This window comes from Falco punctatus (assembly GCF_963210335.1).
Source record: "Falco punctatus genome assembly, chromosome: 1".
Classification (NCBI taxonomy): Eukaryota; Metazoa; Chordata; class Aves; order Falconiformes; family Falconidae; genus Falco; species Falco punctatus.
The window spans coordinates 64,116,306-64,141,619 of record NC_137580.1 but is presented as its reverse complement, the minus strand read 5'-3'; the positions used below and the strand labels follow the sequence as shown (position 1 = coordinate 64,141,619).

Genomic DNA, 25,314 nt, shown 5'->3' with positions numbered 1-25,314 from the left:
AAGCTTGCAGCAGCCTCTGCTCCGTGAAACGCCAGGCTCTGTGGCAACAGAGGGAGAGTTTATATTTGCCTGCATTACCTTTAGCATTCACAGGCCCAGTGCTGACTAGAAAACTTTTGATGCCAGGCTGCTGATTTTTCACAAGAGCTGTGGTGAGCTTTCTTTTCAAGCCTCTTCTATACTAAACCTGAGCAGATTAGCGACATGGGAGGCAGAAGGTTTCTAGCAGCATTTGGCAGAATGCTGAGGCCAAGTGCCCTCCCTCCTCCTGCCATGTGCTTAGATGACTCCTATTAACTGCCAAGAAAGCAGAAAAATCAGGTTTACAGTAAACATTAGCTGTTTGGGGCTATGGTTCAGTCCGGTTCTTGGGCAAATGGGATCCTTTTCTCTGGGAGGCTACTGTAGACTACAGAAACAGCAAAGACAGTTGCTAATACTACTTCACAGTTCCCATTAGAGAACACAAAACTCAAACCTCCAACCCAATTGCTTCAGAAAGTGTATTTTTGCTGTTAATTCCTATACATTTTTTTGCAGTAACCATTCTGTATTGTCAAAGAAAGCAAACATTCAACATATGATAGTTGAGGAATATCACGCTTAAAATCACAGAAATTAACTGTCTGGGAATTCACTCATACAGACCTGGTGTGTTTCTCAAACAGCAATCCTGTACATATGCAGCTAATCTTAACTCTCGTGTTTTGTTGGAAATAGGACATTAGGATCTGCTAAGAGCAATATGGTTCTATTAAAATAGAACCTTATCTGGGGGCAAAGGTAGCATTTTTAATCTCACAGCAACTCTATCAACCATGATGATGCAGTACTTCAGGCTTCTGGTGGAGGATATCACAGTTAATACGAAAATACAGAAGTTTAGTAAAAGCTTTTAAACAAATTTCTTTACCAGATTAGAAAGCACATTTATTGTACCTTGGGTAACTTCCCTGTACATGAGACTTTATGGCATTGATCCACTAAAATTGCATGAATGACAGTGCCTAGTGTCCCCCTAAAAACCAAAACCAACCCACCCACCCCTTGCCCCCAAAGTAACAGCTCACATTCTACTTCACATTGAAGAACATCTGGACAGATGCAAACATTTCTAGATGTGGCTTTCTGTTTACTGGTATTCACCTTCTTGTTTCTCACATAATCACTTGACCGCTTGCCATTAGAAGGGCAGCTTTTACTTACAGGCACCCCACTGTGGAATCATGGAGTTAACATTTATTTCCTGGATATATGACATAAAGGAAATGTGACACTCTGGAGAAACTGTAGGAATAGCCGAACACTATAATAGAATATAATAGGAGAAAGCATTGGTGCGTGCTTTACATCCTGCCATCCTCCAACAAATCAGTTGCTCTGCATGGCTTTTTTTCTACCCTGATAATCTGCAATAAATACTCCAAAGGGAGATTAGAGGTTGGCTGTTTATCTCCTTGTAAGCACATTTCTCGATGCTGTGTCCCTATATGATAATCTTAAACATTTCTACTAGTTCTTCTGTGAGAAGCAAAGATTTTTTGTTGGTTTTGCTATGAAATAAGATACATCAAAGGCCATCTGTGAAATACACAGCACAATTGTATTAATTCATTAATACACTTCTCACTCCCTTGAGTAGCTCTCTATCTTTGCAGTCTCTCACTGAGCTCCTTATTTAATCTCCTAAATAAGTGACCTAATTGTTGGCTTGAAGTCAAGAGGAGCTGATGGCTGCTCACTACTTTGGAAAACAGGTGTCTTTTTCCACGATCCTATGTGCAGACAGCCATCTAAATACAGATGACAGAACTTAAAGATTTTGAAAAACACTCTTTTTAACATTTAAACATGTGCCAACTTGAGTGTTCTAAGTGCAGCCATTTGGTTGAAAATCGTCCTCCTGAGCCTCTGCAGGGCAAAGCAAGAGCAGAGGGTAAAAAGGCAACAGATAATGACAGGATTTTATCTGAGCGATTTAGAACTTCTTTGTCTCTGCTAATTTCAGGAGCTGGAAAATTAAGTAAGTCATCAAAATCTTGTGCTTTTTCTCCCCCTTGCTTTTGACCTCAGAACATAATTGCCTCTTGTCATGCCTGCAGGGCATGGGCTTGTAGTTATCACTGTGTGCTTAATCAAATGCTGAAATAGCCTTTAAATTACATGTCTTCTTGGCTGCTAGAGACTTGTTGAGCTCTGTTACATTTAGAGCCATGATGGTAGTAGATGTACTTTTAAAAGAAAAGTGTGGGATGATGGTATTAAATAGGTTTTATACGCAATTTTCCCAGCAACATCATGTTCTGGCTCAGAATTTTGAGAGTGAAATTTCTGTGCATATTTAAGGGCAGTGAAACAAAAGCTGGAAATGAAGAGATAATTATTTTCACAAGCTCTGCAAAGGATTTGGTCTGCCCAGGTAAAAATCGGACTTACTGTTCCCAAAGGCAAATACAACATGCTGGCAGAAAAGGTTTCCCACTAATTTGGAGGAATGCTTCTGTGTTTGTAATTCCCCAGTACATAATATTCACACAGTTCACCTTCAGTCGGGGGTGGGGGGTGGCGGAAAATATCAGAAAGCAATAATGAAAAAATCCTTTACCCCCTCTTATTCTGAAGCCTACTCAGGTATGGGTATGAGCTGAAATCCCTTACAGTTCTTGAGTCAACAGGCCTTACGTGACTGTCACTGCCTAAAGAGAAGCAACACGTTTAAGTGATTTTCTAAACCAGGGCCCTGCTTTTTGCTATTAAGATATAAAGTCTCATTAAGGCATTCATTTGCAGCATGCTGTATTGGGCCTGGCTGAGCCCCACAGCAGCCCTCCCAGCGCTGTGCTTGTGTTGGTAGCTGGAAAGGTGGTGATAACACACCGGTGTTTTGGCTGCTGCTGAGCAGCGCTCGCACAGCATCAGGGCTGGCTCTCCAGCCTCCCCACCAGCAGGCTGGGGGTGGGCGAGATCTTGGGAGGGGATACAGCCAGGACAGCTGACTCAAAGTGACCAAAGGGATATCCCACACCATATGATGTCTGCTCAGATATAACAGCTAAGAGAAAGGAGGAGGAAGGGGGAGCATTTGTTATTTACAGTGTTTGCCTTCCCGAGCAACCGCTACGTGTACCGAAGCCCTGCTTCCCGGGAGGTGGCTGAACATCACCTGCTGATGGGAAGTAGAGAATAACATCTTTTGGTTTCCTTACCTTCCATACACATAACTTTTGCTGTTGCTTCCACTGAACTGCAGTTATCTTGACCCACAATTTTTTTCATCTTATTTTCTCCCCCCTATTCTGCTGAGGAGTGATAGAGCAGCTTGGTGGGCACCTGGCATCCAGCCAAGGTCAGCCCACCACACATGCAAGCACAGCTCAGTGCTTCTTCTCTGTCTCCCTTTTCCTTAATCAAATTATACCTGGCCTCTGATCTCATCATTATTAGTAGCAAACAAAAACTCAGGTTAAAGATCGTGAGAACAGACATTTGTCCCATGCACAATACTCCCACTCCACAGTATTTTCACTGCTCACAAATATCAATCCAGTACCGAACAGCTTAAAATCCTCATTGGTCCAAAGTTCTCTGCAAACTTGGGATTGGTATACGAGTATGGAAATACTGTTCTCTCCCACCCAATTTTCTCTACATACGCTGACAACAAATTAAACAGGATACAACACTGTGTCTTTTCTAGGGAACAGCTTTCTTCTACTCTCAGCCTGCAGAAGGGTTAAAGGTGCATCCTACAGACAGTGGCTAGTGCCAAGACACTGCAGCAAATATTTGGAACAGTCACATCCAGCTCCCCTGGGGACGAAATGAAGACTGAAGGCAGCCAGTGTGGCCAAACAGCTGGAGCCATCAGCAATGCAAAGGTGGAGCTCGACAGTGCTACTCTCCACTCCTGCCTCTCCCTCTGTGACTCAGATGATTGCTTTCTCAGTGATAAAAATGGGGATATTATTTGATCTCCTCCATTAGGGACTCCAAAATCTGCTAGAGAAAGGAAAAAGAGAACTAGATATAATCCTACGAGAGAGGAATGTGGCCTCAGCCTGGGTTTCCCCATGAGAATCAAATACCCACATCCCCCCAGGCTATCTTGGATTCCTATTTTATAGAAGATATTAAAAAAACCCCAACCCTGTGACTTCCCTTCAGGGACCTCCACCAGCAGTGATTCCCCTTACCCAATAAACACCCACCTGTGAACAGACTTCACAAACTGCAAGAGCATCCTTTTACATGGTGGGATGGAGTATACCAAAAAGACAGAAGAGAAACACATGCTGTGCAACACCCCCGCCATGGCAACAAAAGAAAAGCTAAAAACACTCTCACACACTTCCATGTGCATTTTAGGTGGAGGCTGAGGTCAACTATCTTATGGTTCCATAAACTGCTCAATATACCTTCATTATAACACTCAAGTGACACTTGCTAGGGATTTGCTCTCAGGTTATGTGACTGAAAATACAATAGATGTTTGGCACCATGTTTACATCTGACACCCTCCTCCACAATGAAGAGGAGACACAGGAGAAGGCTGTAGTAAACACAGAGAGAGTTTTCTATAGGGGTTGCCAAACCTACACACAGAAAACATTTTCCAAGGCAATACAGCCAAGGATGCAAACAGGAGCACAATGAAAAGCCTAGCCAAGTCCCAAACAGCATGTCTTTGAAGCAAGCCTCAGCCCCTAGGTACCAGCCTTCTGGAAAACACCTTTTATTTCCATGGAAGATCTCTTCCTTCCACATTTCTAGACACCCTAGAGGGTGATGCAGAAACAACTCTCCCTTTCTAGCACCCACTGGATGTCCAAGAAGCCCAGGAACAGCAGCCAGAGAACTAAGCACCAGAAGCTACATCCTTGGGCACTTCCGCTGCTCATACTTCGTACCACTGATATTCCTCATCTTCTTCCTATGCCCAGCGAGTAAATGCCCTTCTTCTCTCCCCTCACTCTTCCAAAACCCAGATCAAAGTATGGAGAAGCTATTCTCATTATTAAAAATATTAGATTCTCTTAAACTCTCTAAGTATTACATTAGCTCTTCCTATAGGTGGAAAGAGAAAATAAATCCACAAATAATGGGCAAAGAGGACTGGTGGAAGATCACCGAAAAGAGGGAAGAACAGTGAATTCGATGCATTTGCACCTAAGGATGGGCATTCACAAGGGAAATGGGTCTTTGTGAGGCCTTATGAGGAAAGGACATGAAGTGATAAAAGAGCAAGACCACAGAAACTAGATGGTAACTATGAATGGAGGAGTCTGACAGTAGGAAGTGACTGAGGACATGTAAAGAGAGAGAGGCAAGGTGGCAGACTGCCTCAGGGAGACGTGGCATTGAACCGAACCAGACCTGCAGGAGAAAGCAGTGCAACGGCAGTACTGCAGTTTCTTTCTGGTTCTCCACTCCCAACTTTTGGGACTCATGGGCCGTTGCCTCATCAGTGAGTGATGAGAATTGCAACTAATGTTTCTTTTGACCAGCTCTTATCTTCACAAATATCCCACTTACAGCGGTAAATGCCTCTGCTGCTAATATTTACACCATTACAGCATACCGCAAGGCAAGGCATCACCAAGGGCCACCCTCCATGCTGCTAAAGAGGCAGTGGTTCAGGGTAAGCTGACATACCAGGTCCACTGTTGTTGAAGAGAAAATAGGTCCTGCTTCTCACCCAGCCAAGCCCTCCTATCTCCAGCCATGGTTCAGCTGCTGGAGACCTGCACTCAGTTCTGATGCTCACTGCATCCCTTCATGAAGAATGTCAACTTAGCAGTCCACCAAGAAACTAAACTGGGGGTGGGGGGGGTGGGGGGGGGGAGCCAGAGGAGAGAGAAAGAGAGATTCTGCTGTACTGGTATAGTTGAATCAGCTCAGAACAGCTTTGCTAAGGTCATAGAAAGGAAGGAAAAGATTTTTAGGTGGCAGGAAAGGAAGCTGCATTTAAGTGCTTTCCAAAAACACAGGGCCAACCTACCTTCAAATCAGAGGTCAGAAGTACAATCCCAGCCTGACCTGAATGTCACTTAAAGGATTTTAATTAAAGCAGAAGCAATCAGTTGAGAACAACAGACAAATGAAACGCTGTCTCCAACAGAAAGGTTGAATGCAAGTACATTAATATTTAGGCTCCATCATGGGAAAAAGCTATTCCCAAGTATCTTTTCCTTTGCAGTGTATCACCTCATTTGTAATGAAAGGCATGCACAAGAAGATACTTGGATATGACTGCTCTTTAAATTCACAGGCTTCCTTCATGTGAATTAACTTTCCAGTGCAGAAAAATGGTGCACAGATACAGAAAGAGTCCGTGGTTAAAGCCCTGTACTGCAGTGCATAAGATGTATAACCAACCGTTATGCTAAACTTGCCCTCCAGCCTAACAGTGACGTTACTTAAAATATCAGGGTTTCAGATACTGGTCCATAACACTGAGATGCTCATGTTCTCGATAAAGGAAGCTTTAGGTGCTGTGCCAGGTGGACCAGTCCTTTTCACAAATTCACACTGCAAATCAGACTGGGGCCTTCAGTATGGAAACCCACACCATTTATTACCTACCGCACTCAAAGTTATTGCTGTTACAATAGATACTTAACTGTTTCCCAAACAAAAGAACAAAAACCAACTAAAACCCGAAAAAAAGACCCAAAAAACCAGTGAACTCTGACAAACAACCTTGAAATCTCAAATATAATGCAGCACAAATTGTGGTGAGGCCAACAGAATCTGAGTAACAACAAAACTCACCCCATTTTTAAACTACTCTACTGTAGCTTTTTATTTTAGCCATTAGTAAGATTAATTTTATGATCACTGGTAAAAAAAAACTTTTTTAAACCACCATAGTAGGGAACATCATAGAGGCAGTTAGATAAACAAGTATCAAGGGGTTAGCCTAAGATAAAGGAAAGATTAAGGAAAAAGAATCTGTTTACTATTTTCAGATTTCATATTAAATCATAAGTTCATTTGATATTGCACTTTAGTATCATTTCCATTTAAAACAGTAACTTAAATTCTTAGCCTTGCTAAAATAATGCTGATCTGGAATAACTTTTCTGTTACCAGCAGAGATTTTTTAGGTATCTAATCAAAATGGGCTTCATTAGGATTAGTGGTGTCCCCAGATGGACACTGCCCAAACACTAAGGACATGCTTCTCTCCATCATTTGTATCGCTGTGAACTGGGAAGCATCAACCGTGAGCTACAGGAAGCAGGAAAAGGATAAGCTGGAGGAGACTGAAACCCAAATGCATCCTCAAAAGTTAGAGATTGTCTGCCATGGAGGATGGCTGAATGCCATAGAGGCCAGACTGACTTCTATCTCAACACAGGAGAAAAAAAAAAATATGGGGAAAACAAAAAAGCAAACAATGACACAAACAAAACAAAAACCAAAACAAACCACCAAAACAAAAATACCCCCAAACCCCTCCAAAGTCAGGAAGCGATACAGTTCACTTAGCAGGTTCAGAAATTAGAAATTATTTTATGGCTGACCCAAATCGGACAAGTTGGATGTATTTGGAGTTTTCCTAAGGAGCATAGTGACTACAAATAATAGATTCCTACTGAGCAACCCCTCTTCAAAGTTAGAATTTCAGTTCCCTGGAGACCCTATGAAGGAGAACATGAAAGCTCTTGTAGAAGTATTTGCATTGTTAAAGAAATTACGAACAGCAGAGTGAGGATTACTTTGTGCTGTTTATGGACTTGTTTGCCAGAGTAGTAAATCTATTTTTAAGTTTGTATTGTCTGGAAAGGAGAAGTGTGTGAAATCTGAAGAACTGTCCAGAGAAAAAAGATAGGCAGGCAGAAGAAAAGACTTTCTCCCTAAGTATTACAGCCTGTCATTCAAATAACTGTATAAAAATCTAGGGCGTCACATATTTGTTATTTAAACCACTTGCTTTACATCATCAAATGCCAAGAATTTAGAGTTAATTTTTCAAGAAATTACCCCGACCTTGAAGACTAGCCATCTCCAGGAAGTAGTATGGCTAAACTGTAGATCTTTGAATAAATAATTGTGATTTTTCTTGGTGTTTTTGACATCACAGCTCCTTTGAGTCTCTGCCATAAACAGCAACTGCCCATGACACACACATATATATATTATTTATATATATATATATATATAAATACATACTTCTATAAAAGCATGATATATATTAAACAGTCACAATGGAAAGTGTAGTATTCTACATGACAAGATGAAATTTGGGCTCCCCTACTCAGGCAGGACCTACTCAGCACAACTTAAGGTCACTTATTTTTAGAAACCAGTGGGTGCTTATCAGCAAGATCTGTGAGTAAACTACAAAGAGAATCCACCCTTCAGCTTCTGGGCAAGGATTTCCATAGCATGACACTTATGAGCTCCATCTCTGAAACAGTGGCATGAGATCTAAGACCCTTTTTGCTGATATGCTAACAAGAATTACAATTCGGCTGTGGCAAGCCATTCTTTGCAGCCCTCTGAATCATGACTCTCCCAAAAGCCTTTGACATAATTCCCCTCTGACCTCAAAAAATCAAGGATTTCACCTAAAATATACTAGCAGCTAAGAAGAGCTTTTCAGAAGCATATGCAGTCATCTGAACAGTGGCCAACTTTATCTGCACTCCCCACCCCACTCCCCGTGTCTTAAAAATAAAAAATAATAGGAGATTTAAATCTGGAGAATGACCTGCAACACGCACACTTGCTCCAGGTGGAAATATATTCCAAGTAGAAGCAGGTTTTCAGGGAAGTCACATGCCTGCAGATACACATTCTCCTCAGTGGAAATATAGCAAAACATTAAAACTAATGAACTAAATTAACTCCACAACATGGTCCACTTACTGGGATACACAACTAAAATCCTGAGTGATAAAGTTTCCTATTGTACTTACCTGCTCACAGCAAACACTGCGGTTAATTGTTTTTCCACCTAATGCAGCCTGTGCAAACATTGCTTCAGAAACAGTGTGTATACAGATATGCCTGTATATATAATACACATACACACACAATACTTCCCTTCTCAAGGTGAGCCACAAAAAATTCTGAAATAATGGTCACCTGTAGGCTTCCAGAAATGCTCTGAACAGATTCACTGTTCCCAGAAGAGTCAGGTGAACAGCTCTGCAAAATAGCTGCAAACTCCTGGGCTTCACACTAGGGAGGTGATGCTTATCCAGCAGCACCACCAGGACTGCCATCCCTAACCCAGCTTGCTTGGGGCTTGGCAGCCTGACCAAACTTGCCTGATTACATTTTTGTCTGCAATAAATGCTCTGAATCCTGCCCTCCACACCCCACAATTTCAGTTTAAAGTAACCAGGGTACACCAGAATATGTTTCCACTTACTTTCCACTCCAGCCTTCAAAAGTGGTTAACAATAGTCTTAAAAAAGCATTTTAAAAAGCAGTAATAACACATATGAATATCCACAGAGGCATTGCACCCAGTAAGAAAACAACCCAGTACCAGTTAAAAGGTAACACTGTTTCATGAAGTCCCTACAGCACTGGATATGATTTATTACTTGTCTTGTGGGAAAGCATAGGGCTCCATCACAGACACACAATGAACCAAAAGAGAGTCAGTGCCACAAAGGACGCTTTAAAAAGAAGAGGAAATACATGCAGATTAGAGACAGGAACTACGGTAACACAGAAAAGGACAGCCATGCAGCACGGTTAACAAACAGATGCAGATACTATACTTGAGGGCATAATGCTCACCAGGTCAATGAAAATATGGTTTAGAAAAAAAAAGTAAAATCTAACTTACTTCAGGAAAAATAAAATCACCTGCAAACAGCTATGATGTGTGGAATACTCTCCCAACCCCCACCCTTTTTTTTTTAAACACAATCACTAATCTTGTTTCAACTTTTCTTCCTCTGAGAGACAGATGAAACAAGTAAATCTTTTGCAGATATCTCTGGCAAAAACCACCAGGATCTAATTGCCCAACAAAACCAGAGAGAGATATGAGGTCTAAAGGCAAAGAAAAGTTCTCAATGAAAGAACCTGATAAAGACTCTCTGACTTCTTCCCCTAGAGTTAACAGGGTCAGAAAGAGCAGAACTTTTTCAAGCCCCAGACAAGACAACACTGATGGGACACAGAAGAGTACAACACAGAGGAGGCCCTTTGAGAATTGTGAGGCCAAAGTTAATTCAGGCACACCTGGGCACCGCAGCTCAGCCACACAGCAGCGTCCTTCACAGACAGTTTCCCTGATCAGTGAGATGCAGGATCCAGCACCCTCAACCGAGCAATCCCTGTTGGACATTTAGGAGACCTCAACTAAGACTGACCTTAGGCTTACAGACACCCGGCTTAGATGTCCCAGGACAGAAGCTAGGCAGCTTCACGCACATTGTCTGAGTGTGGCAGATGGGTGAGGCTGGGATGCTGTCACATTCAGGGCAGGAGTCCCCAGGACGCCAGTACAGGATTTAGGGGTACCCTCCAACGAGGTTTGGAAGCAGACAGCCTTAGGGAACCAAGACTTCCAAGCTAGCACTGACCTCTGATACTTGCAAAATCCTTCTGTACTGTCCCTCCCTAAAGGTTTCTGAAAGATTTCTCCAAGCTGATAAAAGCACCATAGAAAGGTTTCCAGAGAACTGTTTCTGGGAGATTATTAGTTAAATTTCTAATGTAATTATATTACAGCACATTTAAGTACACTTTCTAAACACAAACAGACTTCTCTAACAAAGGATCCATTTCAAGCACTTTTTCCTGTACCCATTTCCTTCTGTACCTATTTCAGGCATTGTTCTTCTAGAGTTATTTATACTTCACATCTAGAATTTTCTGCTTTTTCTAAGACTATAATTGTTGTGTATTTCCACCATCTTGTGTTTATCATTCATATTCAAGGAAAGTATTCTGCTGTCGCTGCCCTCTCCAAGGGCACTTTTGTAGCACGAGGAAAAACCTTCATAAAAGAGATTACACTTTTCTAACTAACAGTTCTTCCATGCCCCCCACTATATAATAAAGCACCTCCAACCATGTAGGGTTAAAAAAAACAGTTTTGTAGAGGCTGGGGAGAACTACCTGGGCTAAATACCAAAAGCCAGTGAGCAACTCTGCTGTTGAGGCCATCCTCTCTAAAAAGCAAGTAGGTTTTGATACAGTGCAGTATTTGCCCTTATTGCTTTTGGGTACAGGTGCTAATATATGGGATGTTGTGCTGGTGGAGGCTTGCCCTAAGACCCCTACTCAGATAAGGAAGAAGGAAGACAAACTCCTAAATGTCTCTGCAATTTTTTCATTGCATTGTATATATCAGAGATCTCATACCGTAACTGGCAAAATCAATGAAGTATTGATGCTTACTTTTGACCACAGAAATTTACAGAAACTGTAGTGAAATTGTCTCTGGATAACTTCATATAGGTTCCTCTTCCAACAAATAAGTTGATCACAGACACTGCCCCACCCCCACCCCCCAAAAAAATAACACAGACAACTATGAGCAAATAGCCATGAACCAATGTAACTCGAAGTAAAATAAGATCACAGTCCTGACTGTGTAACACAGTCCCAATACATATAACACATATACTTGAGGATTTTACCCAGGACAGCTCCTTGTAGATTAAAATAAAACAGAAATAAAGATTTAAGCTTAAAAATGCAGACAGTAAACTGGGATGTCTAGTTCCAGTTCACAAAATCCCCAGCTCTGCAATCACAAGATAAAGCCTCTTTTGATAAACAATAAAGTTTATCCTAAAGGTTTATCCAAAACCCTACTTAAAAAAAGAAAACAAAGACAGCAATGTAGTTAACAAGCACAAGTTAGTTTGGAAACACAAATCTGCAGGAATAAAGCTCAAAATACAAATGAAGTAACTGTGGACCATCAGGCTAAGAAAAATCATGCTTGCAAAATTTTTCAAGAATTAGCAGTATTTTTGAAATAGTAAGGTGCATGATGCAAAGACAACCAGTTACCAAGCACAAAACCAACACCCTACAATTATTCAGCAACTCACTCCTTCCCGTATCAAGAAAGAAGCAAACACAAGTATTCATAATTCACGGTGATAAGAGAGGTAGTTTTTGTTCTATCAGATATTAGGAAAGTTGTAACAGCAAAGAGCTCAGTATTTTTCATTCTGCAGTATTAGGTATCTTCTACCCAGAAGTTTGGAAAAAAACCCAACCCACAACCACCTTAGAAACCCTTGCTGTTTTTTAACTTTTATCAGGGACACTGACAGACTGCTACTAGTTAAAACCACACAGTCACACACACAAAAACAAGGCTATAAAATCAGAACGTAAGTTCAGTTGCACACAGAGAAAATACATTAGCTGCTGCTTCTCAAAAAATACCGTAAATGTGGAATTATCATCCCAGCTGAACCATTGAAGGAAGTTCAGCAAGGACCTCATCACTCCAATATCATTCAACACACTTCTTAACGACGTGAAAGAAAATAAACTCAAAGCTTGCCAAATTTGCAGTCAGTGCAAAAATTGATGAAATGTTAAGTAAGACATGGACCTTGTCGGTTTCACAGATTGATCTATAAACTGTCTGAGCAGACAGTGCTTTAATACAGACAGATACAAATCCAGGTAGGAATACAAAAAGTGCTCATTATGTGAGACCACAGCCTCGCAAGCAGTCATTCTGAAACAAGACTGTTTTCATGACTGATAAGGATTTGAACACTACACCACCGCTCAAAGGGCAAACATGATCTCTGCAAGTCTTAGGAGGTGAATAACAAAGCAGAAGCGGGAAGATGAAATTGCCCTACATGTATTAATGAGTCCATTACTGGATCATGTACATTGTTATGCCTATACTTTAAAAAGATTGCCAGAAACTTTGAAAAGATTTGCAAAACATAAGAAAATCTATAATTTATATATATATCAAATAAAAAATGAGTAGAGTCTGAAAAGCCAGTTTTACCAGTGAGACACCAACGCTACTTAGTCTGTTTAACTAGTCCAGAAGACCATTATAGTCTGAAGGTATCTACAGAGGGAAACTATTTCTTACAACAGGGAGTTCTTTAATCTAGCAGAGAAAGGCAAGCGAGATACAAAACCTGCAAGCTGATGCCAGATAAACTCAGGCTAGAAATAACACACATATATTTAACAGTGTAATTTACCACGGAACAGTTTACTTAGCTATATGATGCATTCCTTATCGGCTGTCCCTAAATCATGACTGAATATTTTTCTGGAAGATATGTTACAGCTCAAACAGAACATACAGGAGCCTGATTCACAAATTACTGGGTGAGATCTTTATTGCGCAAACACTCTGGTTTGTTGATCATAGGAGTCTCTTTGAATTTTAAAGATCTATGGAGATTTGGGAGAAAGAAAACAGGAAGAGGGGAGACATTTGGCAGCATGGAACCCACTGAATTTATTATCTTAGCGTAAAATATACTAACAAAATAAATAATATTAATAATTATTAAAAAAGCAGAAACCAAAACACAACAACAGAAAAAAGCCCTCAGGGAGCTTTTATGCAGATACCTGCTGTGCTCATCCATGCAAAGAAGGTTTGTATCTTGCCTTTATTGAGTGGTCCTGAATAGGGAGAAAAAAAGAAAAAGAAAAAAAAAAAGTTCCAGGACAGCATCTTTGAATTCCTAGGAACAAAAGACAGCAAGGAGGAGGAAGGCAATTGCTTACTACAAACCAACAGATGGGATTTCAGTCAGAGGCTTGCTTTGTTTTCATAATAAACCATAATCTGTGTAATCTAAACCAGTTTTTATTTGCTGCAGTGAGACATAAAGACCGTAGCTACGGCACAGGAATTATTTTCTCAACCATTCATTGTTACAGAAGGTACCTCTTCATTGCCGAAGACACAGTGGACCCTAGACCAGCCAGCCAGAGTAAGTTCAGGAGAATGGGAAAGCGTACGTATGGCACTACTTTTCTTTTTTTTTTTTTAAGTTTTCTCTGGGTTTGGGTTTGTCTGGGTGGGTGTGTAGGTTTTTTTTAATTCAGCCTTCCAATATGGTTATCTACTAAACTGTTATAATTCTGCAAAGCATATTAACTGGTCTCTAGGTGCTACCGGCGACATAAAGTCTTTGTGGTGTACACCCTACAATGTTACTGGGATGGGTTGAGGGCATTATTTCACAACTTCTACTTCCCAGTCACAGTGCTGCAGGAGCCCCCATGCTGGCATGGTCCCATAAGTCCTCTTTCACTGTGCAGCCACTCACATCAGATGCAGGGAGTTGCAGAGTGCCAGCATAACTGCATAGAAGCAGGGTCTCCATTCTGCCAGCAGCTCTGTACCACAAATCTGTCCCTGCCACTTGGGCAAAACAGGGCCCAATATTACTATATTACATCATGTTACATTACACACTGTACCACAACATGGTGTCCTGGTTTCAGCTGGGATTAAGTTAATTTTCTTAGTAGCTGGTGCAGTGCTGTGTTTTGGATTTGGTGTGAGAACAATGTTGATAGCACACTGATGGGTTTTTAATTGTTGCTAGGTAATGTTTATACTAAATCAAGGACTTTTCAGTTTCTCAGGCCCTGCCAGCAGGAGGGCTGGAGGGGCACAAGAAGTTGGGAAGGGACACAGCCAGGACAGGTGACCCAAGCTAGCCAAATGGGATATTCCATACCATGGGACGTCATGCTTAGCATATAAAGCTGGGGGAAGGAGGAGAGGGAGGACATTCAGCATTACGGCATTTGTCTTCCCAAGTAACCACTATGTGTGATGGAGCCCTGCTTTCCTGGAGATGGCTGAACACCTGCCTGCCGACAGAAAGTAACGAATGAATTTCTTTTTTTGCTTTGCTTCCGTGCATAGCTTTCACTTTACCCATTAAACTGTATTTATCTCAACCCACAAGTTTTCTCACTTTTACCGTTTCGGTCCTCTCCCTCGTCCCACTGTGGGAGGAGCGAGCGAGTGGCTGCATGGTGCTTGGCTGCCAGCCGGGGTTAAACCATGACACATGGAAAGGTGAGCAATTCCACGTTAAGGTGCAAAGCCACAAAAACCCTAAGCTACCTGGAAGCGTGTAGCTGCAAACAATGACTGCCAAATATATTGCTTATTATTTTGCTCAGGTCCAATATTTAGGTTTCAGCAACATCAGACATATACACGTGGCTTCTGAACACACTTATATATCCATAACATTTCACAATATAAAATACTGACTTCTATTCATACGTATTTCCCCATGTTATTTAATTTCATCTTCATATAAAAAATAAATGGATTTCAAATGTAGGCAACTACATATATAAGCACTCTGCTTGAAAGACATACTTCATCTTTAAATAGCAGCAATCAATACACACAGTATGTAACCTAAACAATTTTCTATTATGAAACCTTAATGGATGCACGCTTTGGTCATTTTTATTACTAATATATTATTGATTTACAGAATACATTACCACCTTAGGCACTGGGAATTGCTGGAGTCCTTACATCCTGTATGTAGTTTTAGTCAAACTAGGAGCCAGAAGTCAATAATCCATTTACCACCAGCATAGCCCTTCTGCAGAGTTAGATATTTTAATGATGGTCTGACTCTCACAGTGGAATCACTTGTCTTACAGTGGCATTTATAAGTCATTGTTATTAATCTAAAATTATCCATGAGGCCTACCTGCTTATCTTTCACTCCACTTTATTGCCAAAACACTTTGGAAGTCACAATTCAGAAGAACACTGGCAGGCTACCTTGCAGAGCCCACGCAGGGCAGAGTTTCTCTGAAATCAAAGCACCCGCTTGGGCTCTCTTGCTCTGAATCTATGAACGGTTTGTCTTTGTTGCCATTCACATCAGGGAGCAGTGATTGACTCCTGCAGTTGCCCAAGAGAAAGGGATCCAAACAGCTCGCTTTGATACGAATACTAATACCAGCAGACAAGGAGAAGCCAGCATGCCAAGCAGTCCCCCCACTACCACCAGGCTGTGAAGAACATGTCAACTACTATTCAGTGAGGCTTCAGGAGAAGCCTATAGTAAGATGGGTACATCGCAATATTGTTACATAAATCAAACCTAAAATATTTGTTTACTGCTACTGACAGAAATGAGGGGGGAAAAAGGGTTTAGGGTTACAGTTACTTTAGTGAAACAATCCTACATTGTTAACTTATGGATATATGTTACACAGGCGCAACAGCACACACATGTTTTGCTGGGATATTATCATGCCTTGGGCAAGTTGGGCTTTATGTCAAAAAGCAAGCACAGAAATGGCAGAGATGCAATATTACAAGCATCATCAGTTCTGCAGCTGCTCAATGTGGTGACTTCTCCTATAGTGTCAAAATCAGCTATTTCCAGAGTAAATCCAAAGTAATATATTGCTTTTCTGCTTTTAATGCCTGTTAAGAGATGGATGAGAACCCCTCCCCTTGGGGAAAAAAGGTCTGCAAGGAGGGACCCCTGCTTCTCCGTTTCCTCTTTGCTATTTTTTGTAACTGACACATATGAGGTCAAAGGAATAAAATACATACAGAGTAGGAGTGCTTTGCCCCCTTTTTACAGAACAAACAACTGCAATAGAGACAACAGTAAGCAAAAACATGCCTGAGAAAATAACAGCCACAAAAAGCAAAAGTCGTATCAATTGCTTAGGCCTCTTTGCACACAGAAGTTAAGTGAGGTGAAGCGAAAAAGTTTAATTCACTGAACTGACTATCTTTAAACAAATAAGCCATCTAAAAAGCAAGAGACAAGCTCCTAAAAACCTGGCTGTAATGCACACTGTCACATCAACTTTAAACTGACTTTTTCAGTCATTGTCCCATTTCTAACCTAAAGGCAAGGTGCTCACCCCCTCCTCTTCCATTTCTTTCCCCACATGGGCCCAGTACATGCCTTGCAGGGGATGCCCAACACGAACCACATTTAGAAGACGTCTCAGTCTTGGTCTTTGCTCCAACAACAAAGGAGACAGAAAAGCTTTAGCAGCATGTTGAGAGGTCCCTGAAGGTAGCAAGAGCATGAGGAGAAAAATCACATTAGCCTTCCCCCTGCCTTGTCACCACGCAATTGTTTCTTTGTTTGCAGAGAGAACTTTGAGGACCAGCCATAGTTCTGCATGAAAGGCCATCCTAGCAGATACAAAACCTGACAGGTCCAGAACAGACCTGGTGGAAGCTCTTCCAGGCTATGGCAGGGCTCCTGACAGCCTCCCCCAAAAAAGGGGGGGAGTGTGGGGAAGCCTCACCTTTTAAGAAAAAAGCTTCCAAAGGCCTAGCTGACATCCATGAAGCATTTTGTAATCAACCTTTTCTGCCTCCAGCCTCATACACCAGTAACAAGAAGAAAGCAAAATCGAATATAAAATTATTATGACTGATGCATGTTAATAGATTTGTCACACATTGAGACAGTCCTGGAAATTATCCTTCCTCCATAGTGGCAACCTCCCCTGGGCATGGCTTGGGTCCAGGACCCCTAAAGTTAGAGTGTAATTCCCACTTTGTGATTGTTTACTGCATTACCATCACTGTTCAGCACACACAGAGAGAGCACAGTGAGCCCAGTAAACACTGGCAGTTTATTTCCATGTATCTTGTGCCAGACAAGGACCTGACTGTGGTGGTCTGACCCTGGCTGAACGACAGGTGCCCACCAAAACTGCTCTATCACTCCCCTCTTCCACTGGACAGGGGAGAAAAAAATATAATGAAAGGCTGACAGGTTAAGATAAGGACAGGGAGATCACACAGCAACTACAGGCAAAGTCACAGGCAAAACACACTCTACTTGGGAAAACCTAGTTTAATTTATTACCATTCTAATCTGAAAAACACCTTTCCCCACCCCTCTCCTTCTTGGTCTTAACATAATTTCAGATTTCTCTGCCTCCTCCCCCCTGAGCAGTGCAGGGGAATGGGGGGTATGGTCAATTCATCACATGCTGTTTCTGGCACTCCTTGCTCCTCATACCCTTCCCCTGCTCCAGCATGGGCCCCCTCCCACGTTGTTCTTCTCCAACCTGGTCCTTCCCACAGGCTGCAATTCTTCATTAACTGCTCCAGCGCGGGTCCCTTCCACGGGGTGCAATCCTTCAGGAACGGATTGCTCCAGTGTGGGTCCTCCACGGATCCACAAGTCCTATTATCAGCAAACTTGCTTCAGCATGGGCTTCCTATGGGTCACAGCCCCCTTCAGACATCCACCTGCTCTGGTGTGGGGTCCTCTGTGGGGTGCAGGTTGGATATCTGCTCCACTGTTAAGACTATGCTCTCACATAATCTTGCTTCTCTTTTCTGCTGGTGCAATTCTTTTTTCCCCCTCCCCTTCTTAATATGCAATCACAGGGGTGCTACTACCATCACTGATTAGCTTGGCGAACAGTGAATCCGTCTTGGAGCTGGCTGGCATTGGCTCCATTGGACATGGGGGAAGCTTCTGGCATCTTCTCACAGAAGTCACTCCTGTAGCCCCCCTGCTACCAAAACCTTGCCATGCAAACCCACTACACCAACAAAATACCATGTTTCCAAAATTAAACTCTACTGATTAGAAGAACTAAATAAAGATGTGCCACAACTCCACTTAAATACAAAGCCACAGGCAGAAGTCCACAGCAGTTGTGTCAATCAAATGTGTTATTTGCCCAGATTCACATTAAACAAAGCAATCTGTAAGGCACACCAGAAGTGGATCAAACAGTATCTCCCCCTCTCAGTTTTAAACACACACCCAACACTACTCCATTGATACATCTTCCAAACAAAACAAATGCCTTACAAAGATATTTTTACATTTCTTTAAATGCAATTTAGAACAGCTATACAAAATAAATAGACAAAATCTACAGGAAACCTTTCCTTTCAGCCCAGCCAAAAAGCTTAGTCGGAACCCCCCCAGTGGTTTTGGGAACTTCTGCTTTTTGTTTCCTTCTCCCCCTTCAATCATTTTGGCAAGGGAACCACAGCAGAGAAACAGAAGATAGGAGATGAGGAGGCTAGAGGCTATCAGTGGTGGACAGCTTGGCTCTGATGTGTGAGCCTGTTCGTACTCTGCATTATCTCCCCTATAAGAATGCGCAGACCTTGGCACTGCACTTCCCAGCGATCATTTTCTGTGGCATCTTTGTGTTCCTGCCATACAAATGCCATCAACAACCATCTCCATATGCCTGGAAGCCCTTTCACTATAGGTGAGCACATTCAGAAACACTGTAATGAGTTCCTGAGGTCCGGACACTGAGGAACTCATCCAGGTCAGCTTGTCATAACCCAGAGCCGTTTTTGTCACGTGTTAGGCAGCAGTGTATCTTTTCCCCTTGGCAACAATAACAGCTATTTTTCTGCATCCTCTTTAATGGTCTTGGACTGGACCAACTCCTCAGTTTGCTAAAGGGCTTCCTTGATGCTGTCAGCCACCCATCAACAATAGGACAGTTTCAATGGACGCAATGATTTCTCCAACAGCATTAGCAGTACTTGATGCTTCAGAAGCCACACAGGTGTTGCACAGATGGAGGGAGTAGGAGACAAGGCTGAGAGAAAAGACTTTTTATTTTTATTCTCACCTTGCCCCGTAGACATTAATTTTCAGTCGCACCCTCATATTACAAACACTGGACAGGCCCAGGTATCTGCTCTGCTGCCCTGTTCCGGGGTATTCTCCAGTGTTGTCCTACAATTACACCCATGCCATGCCATGCCACAAGTGGTATTGCTGTACGTCAGCTGCACGAAGCTCCAGGCAAAAACCTATCCTCCTGCATAGGCTTGTTATCACAACATGCTTGTATTTGCCTGCTAGCCACAGAATGATTGTGCTGTGTCTCAAGGTTTGATCATATTTCCCTAGGCTTGTATTTTCTACTTATCAGCGCAGCTGGGATTACACAGCAGCTGGCTTGGCAATCTAGAGCAAACTGAATGGGCTGTTGACTCAGAGCGTAGCTGCAAATATGGCAGTCAAACGTTTGGCAACCTCTTCTAGCACTGCACATACAGAGACAAGTAGGTCCATACCTTCTGCACTCTGGGTTCCTGCAGCCCACACACGCTTCTGCATTAGGTTTTCAGCCCTTCACTGCAGCTGGCTTGGCAATCTAGAGCAAACTGAATGGGCTGTTGACTCAGAGCGTAGCTGCAAATATGGCAGTCAAACGTTTGGCAACCTCTTCTAGCACTGCACATACAGAGACAAGTAGGTCCATACCTTCTGCACTCTGGGTTCCTGCAGCCCACACACGCTTCTGCATTAGGTTTTCAGCCCTTCACTGGGTCTTTCAGTTAGCTTTCTCTCCACCCTCCCTCCTGTATGCATCATGTGGATTCATTGCTAGGGAGTCTTTAAGGTCTCCAGAATTTATGTGATGGAGCCAGAGTTGTCAGCTATCTAACTCAGTTAACTCTGCCTTCTCCTGCATCTTCTTTCTGGGCAACTGAAGCAGTATTGCTCCACCTGGAGCAAGGACACTCACAAACTCCAGGCAGCCTTGGGCAGTGTTCCCAGCAACTGCTTCTCAGTCATATCCTGGGGTCACTGCTCTCCCGTAAGTTGGGAAGCAAATTTTATGGTGGTTTTGTTACCTTTATCCTCCAGGTAGGTCTGTGCAGACACTCATGTCTGCCTTTCTCTATCACCCTGATCCTGGCAAGGGAATTTTGTTCAAAATGAAAGTTTTTTGTGTGTTGAGATCTTGCATAGAGTTCTAATTTAGTTTGATAGTGAGGGTGGTTTTCTTTTCCTTCTCATTTTAATCATGATCTTTTGTTGATATATGGTTGCCAACAGTCCTGCTTTGAGTGGAAATTTGAACTACAGATCCCCAGAGGTGCCTCCAAACCAGCACTGCTGTAATTCTTCCCCCTTGTGAGTCTCGTTGGCACCACTGTACTTTATCCTTCTTATTCTAGATAATAACCAAACTGAACAGTTACTTCAGTAACATAATTAGCAAAGGTAGAGCTACAGCTACAGCACACACTCTGGCCATGTTTACAGACTGCCTTTCTCTTGCTTCTCTTATCCTGGCTTCTTTCCTCCCTGTACCAGGGATGTTGCTATGGAGATTTTTTTCAGAAACAGAGAGAAAAAGGGATACAAGAAACACAAAGCACTGAGAAGGGTATAGAAGAAAACCCAAATGTATCTTTTGCACTAATAAATCAATTTTCCTCAAATCTTTATGTAGAAAGCTTCTGATGAAAAGACCAGACCCTCAAACACTCCTGCTCTGTGGACACATTCCCCATCATGCTACATGGGCTCTTCGCAGTGCTGGGAGCCCCCACAAACAGCCCACCAGCAACACGCAATGCTAAAGGAGGCAGTTTGTACATACACATGTGCACATGTGCAAGAGGAGTAAGTAGATGACTTGGTGGTAGCAACTGAAATGCACAGAAACAGCAGCTCTGCATGTAGCCTCTCCCCATTCAAGCGGACAGCTCACCACCCAGAACATCCCACCTGCACTGCTTTTACATGAGACCTGCCTTTGCCACAAGACAGCTGCTAAAATCAGGGAAAACTCAGGTCTAGACCCCGCGTGGGGGTGGTTGGGCAGCATATTGACACTAACACAGCACAGCTCCACAATAACAGGGACTGCTACATTTTGTAGGGTCACATCAGGCTGGGCAAGCTCAAAACAGCTGGCAGCCAGGCAAGCCCTAGCTAGAAGCACCATCTAGCCTGCCCTTGTCTTACAGCTTCTCCTACATGTCAGCAAAGGTGTGATCATGTTGTCTCAGTGCAAGGTCTCCTATGTACTTACAGGGCCTGCCATACAAATCTGCCCTGCAATCCTGTCAAAAAAGTCTGCAATACATCTTTCATATGTATGTGCTAGGTGGTTTATAGCTCTGGGCTGCTGTTCTTTTTCTTGTGGCTATAAACATGTGCTGCCTCCAGGACTTCATGAAACAAAGTGGTCACAACCACTAGACAGAAAAGGTCTTAAGAGCCTTTCCCCCCCTCTCAGAATTGCTGAGAATCCCTTCAGTGACCAGTACTGGCTTTCAACACTTACAGAGATGCCCATGTGGCTCTCAAACCAATAGTAACTGGTAGGCAAGATAGAGAGAAGCAGGCAAAGGAAGGAAAGGGAAAAAATAAAATTGAAAAAACACAACTACTCAGAAAATACAGTGGCAAATTACAGCAGCTCCATTCACAGCAGTACGCAGGGCTGTTCAATGATCCTGCAGTTGTTTACCACCAACACAACAACAGGATGAGAGAAGCAAGGTCTAAAAGAGATTAGAAAATAGGTACTTGTAAATACACTGATTGCTCCAGTTTTCCAGATTACACCTTATTTTAGCTCCTCAAAAAATGCACCAGAACCTGGTGGTAGTTTGGTGTTTTCAATTTCTCTGGATATTGACCTTGTTATCTTGACTTATTCCCAGCATATATGTTGATAGAGCAACATAAGGACCTTAACTACAGTCTGAAGACAAATGCAGTCCCCAGTCAAGGCTACTTCACGCACTTTATAAAGGCTCAGTTCCCATGGCATTTCACATTTTTGTGAATGCATTTCACATTTTTCTGCCTACCATGCAACGAAAGACAAAGTAGTATTCCTGTCCTCACTTCATACACTAGGGTCTGAAGGGATTATGGGCCAGGTCCACAAAGACTGGTCAGAAGAAATGGCATGAGCCTTGGTGCAAGGACTGACATGGGCACTTCAGTCAAAAGCCAATGCTTTCCCCCATCCTGCATCTTCCCAATGAGGCTCAGTATGGCAGTGCTATCAGCATCTCTGGTAGCTTCGCTGTTGCCACAGCAGCATGCAAGCACCTTGTTCCCACTCATCAGCTATCTCAGTGGGCTTCCTGACACATGGAAATGAGCCCAAACATCTCATCCGTGGTCATAAGGAATGTCTGCGCAAAAGCAGGATCCTTAGCTTAGCTATTTTCACTAGGCAGCTGAGAGAGGTGGAAATATTTAGGGAAGAAAAATCACTGCTCTGCCTCTCCCCTTGCTTCCATGACAGCCCTCAGGATTGGTCAAAATGCACACAGGCAGCATTCTGATGCAAGGCATGCAGGTAAGCAGCCTGTATGCATATGTCAAAAAGCGCAAAGCCCTGTTATTAACATTATCCCTCACAAGTGTTCCTACACTAAGGAAGTTCCTAATAAATCCTCTAGCTTTCAAGCAAGGTCACTAAAAGATCAGATATTGACCTGACAGGTAAGAGGAGCCGAGGCAGTTCAGCCTGCAGAGCAGATGCAAAAAATGCTGAAAAAAAACTACAGTCAAAGAGGAAGGTACAACAGCAAGTCACATGTCACCTTCAGTGACAACTGACCCATCACAGAAGCATCCCAATTTAGTCTTCACTTGGAGGCTCATTACTACAGCATAACCTTTGGATGGGAAAGCTTCCACCCAAGCAAAAGCCAAATATCCTCCTTACAAGCATGATACGAATGTACCAAACCAACTTCAGTTTGGAAAAAACACAACAGAGAGAAATGTCTGAAATGCTTAACATTGGTAATGATATGAAGAAGGTAAATAGGAAAGAATTGTTCAGTATTTCTCATAATACCATAAGTGAGGGAAGCCAATAAACTACGCACAGTGGCAAGGTTCAAAGCAGCACATTATTCTCATACTACTTTTCCTCCCAGCCCATCTGCTGCTAACTACTGCTGGAGACAGGACACTGGGTCAGTAAGTCTTCAGACTGATCCAGTAACGCTTTCCTCGGGGGTGTTCTCACTGAGTAAGGTAAGGCGTCTTCTACCATCCCCCTAACAAAAATGAGAATGATTGTGAGAAAGAGGGCAATTAGAGCTAGTTAACATAAGTCAGCTTCTACCCAGCTATTATGTAGACAAAACCTGGGGAAATACATGCGTTATTCTCTTCTCCCCTGCACCCTATTGCTCTAATAAATAAGATATCATTACATCAATGTAAAAAGTTATTTCCTAAAGAACAGATTTGCAAAGCTTTGACTGGCTTAACATTGCTTTCCCTGAATTCAACTCCTGTTGAATTCAATGATAGTTCTGAAGGAAGGTAGTAATGGCAGCAGAGGAGAACACATCTCACATGCTACTCCTCAGACTAAAGCTAAAAAGCACCAAGGGAAACATTCAAGAAGCACCCAACACACATTACCTGTCTCTATCGCTAAAACCCAAAGATTCAAACAGAACAAACAGCTCCTCAATACCAACAAGCCAAAGTCAAGTGCAATCACAGGGCACGGCCCGTTATTTGCACAAAAGCTGTGGAAACTGTGGCAGGCTGGAGACCTCAGCTCCAATATACCTTATACCCTGCTTTGGCCTAGTGTTAGTGTTGTTTCATATGGGAACATGATGTGTTTAACGTTGTTACATATAGGTCCGTAATTCTGCAACCTGCCAAGCCGCTGGCTTTCAAGTCAAGAAAAAGAGACTTTGCTAATGATTAACTTCCTCCCTGTTTCCCAAGAACAGTTACAAGGCAAAAGAGAGGAACCCTAGCAGCATAGAAGAAGCTGTAGTTTCAGCTCAGCCCATACTAGACTCCACAGGAATCCAGTATACTCAGTACTCCGCTCAACTACCATCTTCTGGCTCCCATTAGGTAGGCACATACTGCAACGAGCAATGCCCTTAATCCAAAGACTGTAATCAAGCCTCAGGATATCCCACTACAACAGAATAGACAGTTCCCATGAGAGTGGGATCTTCGTCTGCTTTCCAGTCATCAAAAAACCTTTCCCAGCCAACCCCTTGCTTCCAACCCTGCAGGAACCAACAACCTCTAAATCCCTTTTTCCTGGATGTAGGCCAGCATCCTAAGGGTTAATTGTAAAATAAATATTGATCAGAATCAGTCTGTCCCACACCCCACCAGACGGTGCAGCTGTCAAACAGCTCTGTCAGCATGTAAGAAGAATTAATTGTGCCGCTGGTCCTACGGCAAGCTCACAGCAAAGTTACATTTTAACTGTCAAATTAATTTCAAGACTTCATTTTCTTCTTGCCATTTTAAAATCACACACACAAAAATAAAAGATACATTATTTCTGGAAAATAATAAAACACTTTTGCGTGATCTCTAGCATGGTTCATTTAATACACTTTGGGGAGCTTCTACAGCTTCTCTCAGCAAGACTCACATGAGATCCATGCAATGATTCAGGAAAGGTTTGCCCTTGCTCCCTCATATATATCAAAGGCACTTTTCTACCACATTTTAATCAAATCTATAGGTTGCATAAAACTAACAAGGTATTACTTTACACAGTACGCTGCCGTTTAAGGTTTGCCTACTACAGGAAGAAGAAACC

General features: G+C 42.5%; 1 protein-coding gene across 9 annotated transcripts in view; it reads right to left on the bottom strand.

The window, feature by feature from the left end:
- ADGRL3 (adhesion G protein-coupled receptor L3) overlaps window positions 1-25,314 on the bottom strand; it is a 359,731-nt gene that overhangs the window by 302,686 nt on the left and 31,731 nt on the right. Inside the window, exon 2 of one of the 9 annotated variants that reach the window (XM_080378660.1) lies at window positions 13,552-13,605. The exons of the other annotated variants lie outside the window; for them this stretch is intronic. Coding sequence (XP_080234786.1) covers window positions 13,552-13,605 — 54 coding nt within the window. The remainder of the gene's footprint in view (window positions 1-13,551; window positions 13,606-25,314) is intronic. 9 annotated transcript variants of the gene reach the window in all.